This window comes from Diospyros lotus, chromosome 5, assembly GCF_014633365.1.
Source record: "Diospyros lotus cultivar Yz01 chromosome 5, ASM1463336v1, whole genome shotgun sequence".
Taxonomy (NCBI): domain Eukaryota; kingdom Viridiplantae; phylum Streptophyta; class Magnoliopsida; order Ericales; family Ebenaceae; genus Diospyros; species Diospyros lotus.
This window is the reverse complement of record NC_068342.1, coordinates 40,084,685-40,100,642: the sequence shown is the minus strand read 5'-3', so window position 1 is coordinate 40,100,642 and position 15,958 is coordinate 40,084,685. Positions and strand designations below refer to the sequence as shown.

The 15,958-nt window shown below is 30.4% G+C and overlaps 2 protein-coding genes across 2 annotated transcripts; one reads left to right on the top strand and one right to left on the bottom strand.

The window, feature by feature from the left end:
- Positions 1–1,792: 1,792 nt before the first annotated feature.
- Positions 1,793–2,391, top strand: LOC127802572 (phytosulfokines-like). The gene is made up of 2 exons (XM_052338443.1): positions 1,793–1,971; positions 2,086–2,391. Exons 1-2 carry the CDS (start codon positions 1,834–1,836, stop codon positions 2,206–2,208), a joined length of 261 nt encoding a protein of 86 aa, XP_052194403.1. The 5' UTR covers positions 1,793–1,833; the 3' UTR covers positions 2,209–2,391.
- Positions 2,392–5,502: 3,111 nt separating this feature from the next.
- On the bottom strand, positions 5,503–7,879 carry LOC127802258 (uncharacterized). The gene is made up of 3 exons (XM_052337970.1): positions 7,048–7,879; positions 6,365–6,873; positions 5,503–6,270 (listed from the first exon to the last, which is right to left on the bottom strand). The coding sequence occupies exons 1-3, from the start codon at positions 7,877–7,879 to the stop codon at positions 5,503–5,505; spliced, it is 2,109 nt and encodes a 702-aa protein (XP_052193930.1).
- Between the last annotated feature and the right edge of the window lie 8,079 nt (positions 7,880–15,958).

Below are 15,958 nucleotides of genomic sequence, written 5' to 3'. Positions count from 1 at the left end.
TTCTTTATTTTTATGTTTATTTTTTTATTTAATTTTTTTGTTGCGAGGCTCCAAATATGCTTTAACTTTGATTTATAAACGTTTTGTGTTTTTATTTTAATAAAATTTTTATTTACTGAAAAAAAATATCTCTATATCATCAACTATATATATTCATGAATAATATGCTATGCTTTTGAATATTAATGCTCCAGCTTGCATGCAAGCATGCACATATGGGTTCCCTCTTTTCCTCCTCCCAAGAGATCATCTAATCTTCAAAAGCAAAGCCTATGTCTCATTCAACTTTCATCATCAGCCCATCCCCATTAATTATGTCGTCCTTGTGGCCATAATTAATTTGAATATCAATATTGGTATATAAATAATAATTTTATATAAAATAATTCCCCCCATATCATAAAAATAGATTAATTATTAGTAATTAATCCAATACTTAGTAATCTTAATTAAGATATTTAATGTATGGTATTCTCATTATAAGTAGAATCACATATATCTTAGATATTGAGATTTAGGATAAATCGTATTCTTATTTTATTTATAAATATAAATAATTCATGAATGGATATGTTAGAGCTTCTATTAATGGATTTAATGATGATGATGATGAATGAATGCATTCCACATAGATAATGGAATTCATCATTTACAATTATATGTTTTATATGTAAATGGTAGTCGAATATGTTGACATTCTCTTGTTCCCATTGTTATTGCTAATGTTCTTTATATTGAAAATAATATATAAAATTGTATAAAGTAATGAGTGATCAATATTTTCTTATTTATGTGTCATAAAAAAAATCAAGAAAGCCTAAAGCAATTTTAGGGGACTAAAAATAAAAACTAGAATCATCAAACTTCAAGAGAAAACGATCTCTCAGAGACTGTTCTAGAAACAAGTGATTGAAGAATGAGAGTCCTAATGGTCTCTCGGAGACTAAGAAGTCGAGAGACCTATATTGTAAGTTGCTATATAAATTTCTCCTAGATTGAGGAGTCATTGAACAAAGGGTAAATAGGATAATTCTAACACTCGAAAATCCATTCGAGAGTTCTGTTAAAAGAATATATGTTATTTATTAAAATCCTATTTTTAATGAATCCCATAACATTAAAATGAATATTATATGTAAGAATCACAATTCTAATAGATTTAAGAAAGTACTATATTTCTCTATAAATAAATAAGTACTCATTTAAAAAGAGATACACCTGTGATATTGATTTCAATATAGCATTCAAGTTTTCAGTGTTCGACTTAATTATCGAAATGTTTACACGGAGACTATTACGTGTTATTTGATCATTCTATTTCTAACAAAATTCAAATAATTTGATGCCGACGTTTTTACTTAATAAATTTATTATTGTATTCTAGTGACAATTTTTATATTATTTTATGTTTATATGGGTATTTAAGTTTTTGAATAAAAATAAATTAATTTTGAGTGATTAAAAATAAAAAATTAAGCAGATTTTTCTTCTAGAAGTCTGTAGAAGCTTTTCAAAGACCAAGGAGAATTTCAAATTTTCAACGTCTAACTCCACCCCGGAGCCATTTGACATTTTTCCAAAATGTGGTTATAATATATATGTATTAATTTTATATTATATTAATATAAAAATATAATATTAATATATAAATATCATTAAAAATATTGCGTTCATGCGTCCATATAATATTTTTGAATATTCATGAGCACGATTTTGCGGCAGTGAAATTCCAGGTTTGGCCCTTCGCGCATTCTGTTTCTCTATAAATTCCACTCCGACGCAATCCCTACTCTTCACCTCTCTCTCTGTCTCTCTCTCTCCGATCACTGTTTCATGAGATCAAAGAAGATGTCGAAAGTCAGCGCCTTTTGCACGGTAGCCATCCTCCTCCTCTTCGTGCTAACCCCCGCCGCCGCCCGGCCGGTGCCTGCATTTCCCGGTGATGCTCAGGCGGCGAAAACCCAACACGAGGTACGTAGGTTTAATCAATTTCCTCGACTGAATCAAACCTTAATTTCTGGGTTTATGGTGAGAAAATATTTAATTTAACTGATCAACTCATTATTATTTTACCGATGGAATTAGGTGGTTGATGGAGCAGAGTTGGAGGAAAGCTGCCAAGGAGTGGGAGAAGAAGAGTGTTTGATCAGAAGAACCCTAACCGCCCACCTTGATTACATCTACACCCAGAAGCAGAAGCAGCCATGAAAGTTAATTAAACGATATATATATATATATATCCATTCTTCACCATATATATATATATATATAAGTCTTCTTTAAATTAGTCTTCTCTTTTCCACTGTTACCTGTGCTGCTGGAAACACTAGTACGATGATTTTGTATGATTCAATATATATATATATATATATAGATGTTAATTAATTTGCATTTTCCAAGTTCTTGTAATGCTTTAATTATCTTCATAATTAAAGATAATATAAAAAAAAGAGAAGATTGATTGATGTGGACAAAGATAATATTATAATTCATATAATCGGGAGCTCTTATCCCCCCTAATTGTTTTGGTTAACTAATAATCACATTCCACTATAATTGGTATAGTTATAAAGCTAAAAGTGGAAAACAATAATTACCAATGCGATTTACTCCATACAGCTAATGTTAATCGTTGTTTTTAAAATAATAATTAAATACTAATAAATATATTTTATTTTAAACGAGATGCATATATTTGTTACGTGGTGAAGATTACTATATTAAGTATGAAGAGTCGACTACACTAAAATAATACTGTAGACGTGTGTGTATATGTAGAGGATTTGATATATATGTTACCCGTCTCGGGTAATATTTATGTTATCTAACGCAAGTTAGGCAGGTGGTGTGTGGGCCACACCACCCCCAATAGGGCCCGTGCCCCTTCTCTCAAATTATCTTCGTCGGACAATTGTTATATTATCCAACAATTGTTATGTTATTTGCTGGATAACATAATAATTCTGCATATATGTATATAATAATAATAATAATAATAATAATTTTTAACAAAAAGGGCACATTAAATCATGTACCACTTGGATAAAAAAGTTCTTATATATAAAATTGGAGTTTTGATAATGAAAAGTACTTCTTAAGGTGCATTTAACACATTTTGTTTTAGTATTTGAACATTTTTATTGGTTAGTAAATATTTTAAAATATTATACATTTATTACTAACTAATAAAAATGTTTTGATGCTGAGAACAAAATGAATTAAATATAACGCACTCGTTAGGGAAATTGATAAGATATTAATAAATTTGTGTAATAATTTAATTATGTAATTAAAAATATGTGTGATGAATTTCTTGCACAACTAAATTGATTAAAAATATGTAATATTGGGCCCCATGATCTATAAATCTAGGGGGGCAATTCATTGCAATATTCAAGAGAATACCATGGATTTTTCATACTATGATACTCAATTATAACATAAATTTATCTCTTAAAATAATATAGACGATTCACCGTATGTATCTTAGAATGTTGGAATATTGTGAGGTTATGAGTTCAAATTTATCTTTGTGCGAGATAGCGTAGTCATTTGTTTCTATTCGAAGGCCAAGTTCCCTAGATTCAGTTTCCGACGAATCTGTTTATTCAACTAGGGTTATGAGACATATGGATCGTGAGGTTTAAAAAATGTGAAATAAATCCGAGTAAAAAATTATAAATGATACTCTTGGAGTTTCACACATTATAAAAAATACATAACATAAATTATTACAAAATATCAATTTTTTTAATTCATACCCCAAACTCATTAATTATTTGTGTGTGTGTGTGTATATATAGTATCATCATGAGCAGTGGATTTATGGAATGATGATGATGAGATCAATAGCATGCTTGAGAAACCATCGATGGCTTCATGAAGTTGACCATTGTGTATATATATACATATATATATGTATAATGGGCTTTTGTCTTTGTTTGTCCATGATGTTGCTTCTTCTAAATATGGCAACGCATGCATTTTCTGTCCACGAATTCTCTTCACATGCGCTCTCTGTATCTTTCATTGCTGCTGATTATGGTAGGGATGCGGTTGACTGAAATTTGTTTCCATAAAGTACTTATAAACATATATAGGTATATAGTGTTGGATTAATTCTTTGATTTAGGTTTTAGCGTTTAAGTCAATAAAGATGGCCAACAAATAATGTGTGATAAACAAAATGAGGTATATATATATAGAAGGAGATATATGTGGGGACCATATTCTATATATATAGCTGGACATGCAAGACGAGATACTTGATGTTTATACAATTACAAGCTGAGGTAATTAAGAGTGATTTGTTGGCCGAATTATGAAAACAACATATCTTTCTAACCTATCTATTTTGGATCCTTTTGAATTTATTTAACTTATCTCTTTGGATATGTATAGTTTTTAAATTTTGACTTTTTTAGGGAGAAAAGAAAAATACAACAATATATATATATGCCATCTATATGAATGCTATGTAGACATACATATATAGCCAATGGAATGGAATGGAATGTCAATTTCTTCTAGAATTTGGATTCAATATATTTTTATCCAAATGGTTGGGGAAATTAAACTGCCCACCAATATGTTTGACTGCCATAGAAGCTTCCAAATGTTGGTCATGGCCAACTCCAACAAGCATAATTACTTCGCCATTAAAATTTATGACATGCATTGAGAGAGCCAAAAAGGGCTCTAGCTAGTTCATAATGTCCGGTTATTACTGATTCGTTTGATGATATTAGTATTTTGTATGTATGCATATATATATATATGTACTAGGGAATGCCCGTGACTAAAGGCACGGTGTAAATAATATAAAAGTAAATAATATTAAGATTAAATATTAAATAAAAATTAAAATTATTGTATACTTATTAATATTGTATAATAAAAAAATAAATTAAAAAAATGCTCTACAATCTGAATAAATTAAATTAAAAGTTAAATATCAAATAAAATACATATCAGTTAATGCTATTGCTGCCAATCAAATATATAAAAAAAAAGATAAATATCAAATACTATTGCAAAACAAACATTATATTGTCATACACCAAAAGATTGGATTAAAGTTTTACAAAAAATGGGTTAAAACTTTACAAAATATGTATGCGCGCTTTACAAAAAATGTGTCAATAACATGCCTTCAAACATGTGTTTGCTCGAACTTTCTCCTCATTACTTTCCAAAAAGTCTTCGTATCAACTTGTATGTATCCCCAATGAGGAACATGCACAACAATCTAATAATTTGTGAAACAAAAAAAATATAGATTAGAATATTTGTTAGAAATATACATATCAAAATATACTTTGAGATTGAAATTACCTTATTACATCCCCATCGAAGCAATGTAGTTGTATTTCTCCTTTTAAGCTCCATATATTTTTCGATCCAATCCTACAGAAGTCCATATTTCAAATTATTATTAAATTTAAATTTTAAAAAAAATTATATAATGAATAAAAATAAATCTACATGGTTACCTTCTGAACACTACAACAACACTTCAGAATAAACAATATTTGTAGTAGAATCCAAACAATCTTTAGGGAGCAGAATACTTATACGATCAAATGATGTACATCTAGATAATGCCACATATAATTGTCCATGGCTAAAAACTGGTATGCGCAAATCAACCCCAACAAATTTCACAGATTGTCCTTGAGATTTATTAATGGTCAACGCATATGCCAATCGGACAGGAAATTGACGTCTTGTCATTTGGAAAGGCATTTCTGAAGAAGATGGTGCCAAAGATATCCTTGGTATAAATGCCAAATTACCAAACTTTTCTCCAGTTAAAATTTGAGCTTCAATTATGCGAGTGCCACACCTAATAACCATCAATCTTGTACCATTACATAGTCCATCTTTTGGTACAATGTTTCTCAACAATATTATAGGACAACCCACCTTCAACTCTAACTTAAAAGTTGGCAACCCAGGAGGATCCAATGAATTTAAATATTCATTAGGATATCTATTTGTAATGGTAGGATCAATTTCATTATCTCCAGACATTTTATCTGCTGCAAGATAAGTATATAATCTCCCTGGAAAGATATTCAACGCAGTAGTATTGATGTCACTGACATCATCGTTACGCGCAGACAGAATTGTGCGTTCAGTTAAAAATGTTGGGGTTGACGTCTCTATCATGTTCAACCGTGGGTAAATTGTAGAGAGTAATTCATTCAAATCTTGACATTTGTGTATTGTTGATGGAAGGTTAACGATTTCTTGAGAATTGGTCCCAATCTAAAAAAAGTGAAATCAATAAAAAAAATAAGAATGAAAACACATTTTATTAATTTAAAATATCCAAAAAATAAATTTGCAAAAGTAGTGTTACCTTCATCAAGAAATTTGCAAAATTAGCATTTTCACGACCTTCATGATTTAAGCGCATATTCAAATCCAAAGTTAAGATATGTATATGCTTCCATAGAACTGAATGTCTTAATGATGCATTCACAATTTGCTCACGAACTCCTTTGGGTATAACTGGTAAGATTTGTCGAAAATCTCCACCAAGAACAACAGTAATACCCCCAAATGGCTTTTCACTATCACAAATATCCCTCAATGTACGATCAACCGCCTCAACACAATGTCTATGTTGCATCGGAACTTCATCCCAAATTATGAGTTTTGTTTCTCTAAATAACTCAGCTTGCAATGATTGTTTGCTAAGCCCACAATTTGAATTTTCCAACACATCTAACGGGATGGAAAATGTTGAATGTGTAGTACGACCTCCGACCAGTAACAATGATGCAATTCCAAATGAAGCCACAGTAATAACGATATGCCTAAGGTTGCGACATTTTAATGCTATCGTATTGTACAAAAATGTTTTCCCTGTTCCAGCACCCCCATTCAGAAAGAAAACAACTCATTTATTTTGAAAAACTGAAGAAGTGATTGTGTTATAAGCATTCCGCTGTCCATTGTTGAGACAATCAATAGAAATTTGTGGATCTACCTGTTGTGCCTCACTTTGCAGTTGTCGATGTTCGAATATCAATCGATTACCAACTACTACACTCCAATTTCCAATAACTTGTGGCATGGGTGGGAAGTCAATTAAACTTTTGCCTGATTCATGAAGTATTTGATTCAAAAGATGGAGACCATAATCTTCAATTTGAGCATCAGTTGGGTTAGAAATGGCAAACAATGTACGAATCTTATGTGCAAGGTCATCACATATATGCGTTGAGAATTGATTCCATAATGCACATGGATTTAGTGGAGAGCACTGGGTGAGAATAATACTAAACAATCTCCTCAATTGATATCCAGTTTTCATAACTGTAGCCTCTTTCAAGCATTGTATCCATTCTTCATCATCTTCTAAAAGTCCCCTTGCAACACATGCTAATTTAAATGTATCATGCACAACATTATCGACCGTGCGTAAAGACCGAAACGACTTTGGTCCTTTGACAACGGTTAGTAACAAACGTAGATAAAATCTTTCACCACAATTAGGGCTAGCAAAGTACATTCTACCAATTGCATATCCCCTTTCTCTTGATTTCCATCTCTTTTCCGACTTGAGCCAAACATAATGCTGTGGAAATTCTTGATAAGTGAATGGACATTCATCTTCACTGCCAGCACAATATGCAAAAAAACCAGTAAGAGTTGACATTTGTTGACCAGCTCTAGATTGAATCGTTTCTAACGACTCTTCTGGGTTAAAAACAACATGATGCATTCTAGGTAAATGAAGTGCTAATCGTATAACTGTTGGCATCTCTGCATGCAAAGGATGACCAAATATTCGCCAAGCAGCTTCTGGAGGTCCAATATACCTTGCATCGAGATATTGTTGAATCTCATTTATCATTCCTAACGCCATCGTTGTACGATCATAACCCTTATAAATGTACTTATGTATATACTTGACACATCTCATCCCGGCACAAACTTCCACATTTATATGACAGTTGAAAAGTTTAGAAAGATATGCATTATATGGTACGACATCCCTGTTATCAACTTCTTGCCCCCTCACAGTATGTACTTGACCATTATTGCGATGACGATAGATAGGGTATCCATCTTGATCCATAGTCGTTGTTTCTGTGAAAACTCGAGGGTATCTCTTAGTGCATCTACCATTTTCCATACATATTTGTGAATATATATTTGTGAATATGTCGTTAGGGTAGCATTGTGTTAGTTTGTTTTATCTTTTGATTTTTTTTATTTTGATTTTTTGTGATTTTTCAAAGAATACCCTGATATAAGCTATAAACGGTTTGGGGTTTTTTTTGTTAATATACTCTTATTTATAGGAAAACAAATTATGACAAAGTTATTTAGATATTTAATTATAATATTTTAAAAAATATATTTATATTGATCATATATTATATTTTATGTTAATTTAATATGTAAGTATTATAAAAAATATCATAACTGAATATTTTAATAATATTTTTATAAAATTTAATAATTAATATCAATCCAATAAATTGTGACATCCTAGTCGCTTTGACTTAAATTAATTGTTGATTTACCATACTAGTAATGATAATATATGCATCAACTCATTTTTTATACTTAATTAAACATATATAGAGTTGCAATTGAATTGAGTGGAGACTCAACTTGTGAGCCAATTTTTAGGCTCAAACTCGAGCTAGGCTTGGGCCTGACTTATCAAAAAGTTGATGAGTCGAGTTTGAACTTGACAAAACTTATTATTTTATTTAAATTTAATTTGATATTTTATTTTAATATATACATATATTAGAGGATCAAATTCATCTCCTTGAAAATGTTTATAATAACCAGTTTCAATCGTTGTCTAACAAAGAGATATAATTTTAACTAAAAGATTATCTCTAAATTGCTATAAAATAGAGAAAGATCTCTATTCTCAAGTAAGCATTAGTTATTTAGACGGCAATTCTAAGCTTATTTGTTTCTTCTCTATCACTTTATGTCTGATTTAAATATTAGAGTGGCTTTCTCAACCAGCCCTATGATAACATCACCATCTTCTTTTGTAATTTATCAAGTGCAATGATCTAAAATTAATATTTCTCGCCATATTCTACGTTTCTTTCTTTACAAATATATTAGTGGTCGTATTTACGCATCATAGATCAATCTCAAATAACTCAAAATAAGTATTACATAGTAGTCTATTTTACAATAATTAAAATGGGTAAATTATTTCAAACACCCAAAAATACATTTGACAGTTAAAATTTAATTTTGTAATTCCTTCAAATAATATTTGTGTGAAAATGAGATTGGGTATAGTATTATGAGTTTAAATATTATTCATATAATAAATTTTTATTTTTTAAATAAAATATTTAAAAGGTATTATTGAAATTTAAAAATTAAAAAAAAAACATCGAAAAAGGAGCACTTGGACTGTGCATCTTTACCAAGAATGTGTAATTCGGCCCAAATTCGGCCCAACCAAGGCTAAATTGCTAATCCACTAGAAGTTCGGCCCAACTCGGTCCAATCAATTTAATTATAGTGCGCGCAAACAAAGTTACGTTGCATCGCTTCTTTTTAATAAGATTTCAATGTAGTTTTTAAGGGAAATAGAAAAACATCTTTTAAAAATATAGAGATATATAAAATATAAACAAATATATATATATGTATGTATGTATGATGATGGAATTGGGAACGATCGGTACTACTCCGAACTGAGCACTTATAAAAAAAAATAAGGTTAATATATTAAATGAATAATAAAGTGTCCTAAGTATTTAGAATTGCTTGGCCTTTATATAGACAAGGCGAGCTGAGATACTAAAGTTATTTTCGACTCGAATATCTCAAATTAGAGACTACTCCGTACTACATAGAATATTAATGTCTACCATCAGTTGTTAAATGTTGTGTCATCTTGTTAATAACTTTATACAATTGGTCACTATTAATGATTTATTCTTTTTGTGCACATGATTATATGTGAAAATAATTATTTAATTTTGAGCAAATAATAAAAAATAATGAAAACACTTTTATTTAGGCTTTGTTTGTTCGAGAGAAAGTGTTTTTTTAAGGAATAATGATAAGATCAATCATGTGACGTGACGTCTCTTTATTATAAGAAGTTAAGAAGATTATGTATCATTATCAATTTTGCTTAGCATCTCCTCTAATGATGATGCAACAAATGACTAATAATACTATTATCAGTCATCATTACAAAAATTTCAAGTTTTATCCTAGGAACTTTTTCATCCTAAAGCCCAAAAACTCATTGCTAAATCAGTTTAGGGATGGATTAGCGACGGAACATATTCGTCGCTAAAGTGCTTGTTGCTAAATTTTAGGAGTGAGGGATCAACAACGAAAATTTTTTCGTTGCTAATTGTAATTTTTTTAAAATTTAGTGATGAAAATTTATGTTGCAAATCTTTCTCTAATTCAGTCATATGTTACGGCGACCAAATTAAACAGCGGAAGAAAATTCCGTCACTATTTTTAGGGATGAATTTTCCATCGCTAAAGTTTAAAATATATAAATAAAAAAATTAAAATTTAACTTTAGAAAACGGAATTTTTCGTCGCTTTTTTTAGCGACGAAATTTTTCGTCGCTAATAATAATAAAAAAATATATAAAATAAATTACTTTCTTGATGAAAAAATCCATCACTAAATATATCAAAAAATAAAAATTATTTTATAAGAACTAATTATGTTGTAAAATAAATATATTTTTATTTTTTTATTATATTTAATTATTAAATTAATCTAAATAATCTAAAATGATTTTAATTCTAATATAAATTAAAACAAGAATTATTTTAGAAATTATAAAATTTATATTTATAAAATAAAAATTAATAGTCAAACAAAATATTTACATCAAAATAAAAATTAGATGAGTCAAATAAAAATTAAAATATCATCCTAACTAGGGGTGAGCAAAAGTTCGGTTAAACCGAACTAACCGAACCGAACCGAAAAGTTTGGTTGGTTCAGTTCGGTTTTTCAAAAACAATGGTTCGGTTCGGTTATATTTTTCTTTAAAAATCGGTTATTCGATTTGGTTCGGTTATTTTGATAAAAATACTCAAAAAATCAAATCGAACCGAACTTAACCGAACTTGTACCAAATAGCCTCTGTTGAACTAAACCGGCCACAACCCCCCTGGCGCAAACCGAACTGCCCCCCCTCATGAGTCACGCGGGCGCGACATTTCATCTTCTTTGTTCTTCGTTCTTCTCTCTCTCTATCTCTCTCTCGCGTCTCGCCATTTCATCTTCTCTTCAATTCGAGTTCAAGTTCATAGATCTGGCGATGGCGAATACGAAGACGAAGGCAAAAGCTAAGATGAAGGCTCTTCAATGGCGAAGACAAACGCTCTTCGATGCTTCGTAGATTAGGCACTGGCCGAAGGCTCTTCGTCTTCATCTCTTCATCTGTTCTCTCTCCCTCCACCATTCGTCGCTGTCCCCAATGCCAAAAAAGAAAACGAAGGCCGAAGACGAAGACTACACCGATGGTTTTTCGGTAAGTTTGCACTCTATTTCTCTTTTACATTGAAATTTTGAAACCTAGATCTACTAAAATCCCATCATTAGATGCTTTTAGTTTTTGGGTATATGAGTCACCGTGGTTGGGGGAATTCGATGAACGATTCCGATCATCGGAATCACTGGCCAGCTAGGTGGCTGGCAGCAACAACAAAATTAGTCTCTTGGTTATTTTGTCTCCAGTTTGATTTTTGATTTCAGTTTGGCTATCACGGTTTAGGTTTCGGTTAATTCGATTTATTGGGGTTGGTTAGTCGGTCGGTCGGTTCGGTTCATAATTTTTGGGCAATTCGATTTGGTTATAACCGATTGCACACCCTTAATCCTAGCTGTTACATGAAAATAATTGTGAAACTTAACCGTCCGGATAATAGAATATTAATATCATATTGACATTTACATCAAAATAACTACAAAACATAATCATCTAAATCATCACCAGCATTAGGTGAATCAAACTAGTGAGTCGACTATGAATAAGAAGAAGAAAAAGGAAACATGCCTCGAGTAGATATAGTAAGTTGTTCAACCAAAGCTCGCATCTCAAACATCTGTCTTCGAAAGTCGTTTATCTCCTGAGCTTGCGTGTTTATCTTCTCGCTTATTTCTTATATGGTGGCATTTTCCTGGCCAGATGAGATAGTAGATGAGCTACTAATATCGTAAAACTTCGATTGGGATAAGGATCTCGTGCCGTAAATCATTTTCTTCTTATTTTTCCCACCAACAACCTGGATGAATATCTAGTCGCAATCTAACTCAATTGGCTGATCAGATCTCTCATCCGATTGAGTTGCCTGCTCTAGCAACTGTCCATTGGTTTCCTACGACAGTTTAACGAAGAAAAAATAAAATAAGTTAATTACGAATATTAAAATTTACGTTAATTATAAAATTGACATTATTTACAATAAAAAAAAAACTTATAGTGACGCTCGCAGAACGTCTATTAACATACGTCCTCTCTCATTCTTCAATTTTTTTTAATGAGTTCGTTCAAAAACTTCAATCAGCGTGGGCTCCCTCCCAAACTCCCTTTTCTAAAAACAAATGATATATAAAATTTTAATAATAAAATTTTACAAATATTAACAAATTAAATAAATTAAATGTTGAGCCAACTTGCTCATATTAATTAAGTTTTGATAATTAACAAAAATATTTTTATGATATAAATGTATTTCTTTTTCATATAAAAAATAAATTTATTTTGAATTAAAAGTGGGTACAAAGAGTAAATTTATTTTGAATTAAAGGTGGATTGTCTGTAGACATGTTTTCTGCTTTTGATCATTTATGTATCAAAAGTTTATATTTGAATTTTTATTTATTGATAAATGATTTTATTACTTATGCAAAAAATATATTTATTTTGAATTAAAAAGAATTGATTTTAGACATGTTTTCTCTTACTCATGCAAAAAGTAAATTTATTTTGAATTAAAGAAGATTGTTTTTAGAAATGTTTTCTTGTTTTAATCATTTATGTCTCAAAATTTTATATTTGAATTTTCAAATCTTGATTTCTTATGCAAAAAGTAAATTTATTTTGAATTAAATGTGAGACATGTTTTCTTATTATTTGATAAAGTATAAATATTTTTTGAATTTCAAATTTTATATTAATTATTTTTTAGTGGCTAAAATGCTTATAAATACCCCCAAACTCATTTTTTGAACATCCATTACACATATTACACATCCAAACCTTCCAAAAGCTCTCAAGCTAATTTCCAAGCATTTCAAGGCTCTCAAAGATTCATTGTTCATCTACCGAAGAGTCACAAGGCAAGTAGAGAAAAAGAGATTGCAAAGCCGAATCTAATCTTCTCCATTCAAACTGAGGTCACTGTTTATTTATTTATTTAAATATCATTGTCTTGTATAATTTGTTCTTAATTGCTTATTTGTGTCCAAGTGTGGACAAATTATTTGTAATATTTAAATTATTATTGAGTATTGTATAGGTTTTTTAGATCTGTTAAAATCTAGGTGAATCTAATTTTCAAGGTAAGTTAGGGAGAAAACTTTGGTGTAGTGGTTGCCTAGAACCTATTGTAATCTAGGTGTGTATCTAATTTTCAAGATGAGCTAGTGTGAAAACCTTGGTGATTTTGATTTAGTGGAATCTCAAGGGTGGTTAGACCTTAAGAGAGTGGACTAGGTGTATGTGAAGGTATCGAACCACTATAAATTGTCTCGTGCCTCATTGTATTTATTAATTTCAAATATAATTTATTATATTTATCAAATATATATTTTTCAATAAAATCATTGATCGAGAACATTTATTAAAATTGAGAAAAATCCACCCCCCTCTTGAGTGGCCATACCCTAAGGGATCAACATTAAATTTCTTACCATTCGTTGATTATAGAGACATTTAATCTTATTCTTGTCCATCCACTCTGGTTGACTCTTAGCAAAGTTAACAAACTCCTCAACACCCTTGATAAATTTCATAGAAACATAACCATCCTCCTTACGCCTGATATACATCCACTGACGATCTGATTTCATTTTTTTCCTGTGGTAATTAAATAACAAAAAATTACTAAATTATAATTACAATATTTTTTTTATTTGAGTTGTTTTAATATACTTCCATTGAACCACTCCTTATAACTCATCATTAAAATTTGAAGGTTAAGACCTATCTTATCCAAAAATTAGTCGTGATATGACCACTAGCGAATGCATTTACTCACGATACGAAATTTCGGCAACATCTTAGCACAGTTCTCCAAATGCACGATAAGGATTATGTGTTGATTCATATGAGTTAGACTTAATTTGAATCAATTGCATGAATCAGAACATATTCCTATATGCAACCGGAGAACAATGTGAGATGCTACCGAATTTTCATACCATGTATGAGTAAATTAATGCGTATTCACAGAGCACACAACACGATATCAAATTTCTAGACTGTCCAACTGGATAATTCAGTGATCTCCTCGCTCCATCGAGGAAGTCACCGAACGAGAATCTAGGGCTAACTTCCAGCAAATTTAATTAAATAGCTAAAAAAATATTTTTTATTTAATATAATTTTTAGAGAAAATTCGACAGAGCCTCCCCTATAACCGGACTACACCCTATGTAAGAAAAAAAAAAACATAAAAATATAACACTTCAATATATGCAACAGCATCAATTCTTAACGCGTCATATATTTTATAATCATTCTATAAAATGAATAAATTCGATAAATGAGAACCAAATTTGAGCAGAGTTAAAACTCTAACAAGGGAGAGCAAAATCAAAACTCTAACAATTTAATAAATACGATTTGATAATTCAAGAAATCAATCTATTAACAATTTACCTTGGCAAATAAACCCTTATCTTTAAGGCACAATAAAACTGCTTTCAAAACAAAGTAGGGAAAAACTCAATGACTACTTTCAAAACTACTTTCAAAATTTTAAATTATTCACCTTCTAATCATGAAAAAAACAATAATAATATTGTTGTTACAAAAACTCAATGACTCCTCAAATTTTCGATCATAATTATAATTTTGTTACACGATTAAAGTAGGGAAATTTTAATTATTACTTTAAGTATAATAGTAGTCCTGTATTTATTATATTTGATTGGTTGATGATAAATGAATTGTTGTTTGAATTATTTAACTAACAAATTATTTTAATACTAATAACAAAATGCAATAAATACAACTTTAGTAATTAAAATTACCTATTAAAGTATTGTTACGAGTTAATTTCTTATCAATGAATATAGAAGAGTGACATTATTTTATTTTATATAAGAATGATTTTGGGAAATATTTTTTTAATCATTTATTTTTTATATTAATGTTAATAATAATATTATTATTTATTTTATGTAAGTGGGTGTTATTAAATTCTCATTTGCCTCCCCAAATTTGTTTGTTTATGAAGCCAACACGTGGGTTTCATCTGGTAAGTTTATTTTACCTATTAAATTGCATGAATCAAAATAACACAACTTTAGGAAACAATCCTCTCAATTAAACCAACAACAGAGCAAAATATAAGAGTAAAACAAAGATTGAATCAAAATAACAAATCATGATATTGAATTTAAAATCAAGTAAAATAGCAACAACAAACCTCAAAAGATTGAACCAACCTCTCTAACTACGAACTGAGTGCGAGCGAGCAAGCCAGAGGCGAGGGCGGGGGTGAGGCAGTGAGCGAGGAGCTAGATCGATAGCTAGGGCAAGGGCGAGGCAGAGAGCGAGGGGCGAGGCTGTAACATCCCATTCGAGCAATAGGAAGAACTGGAACAACTTACCCTGATGGGTCTACGCGAACTTCCCAGGGGGTCACCCATCCTTGGATTATCCCAAGTTAAGCGTGCTTAACTTGGGAGTTCTTTACCAACATTCAGTCCAAAAGGTATTCAGCTGATATTATTTCCTTT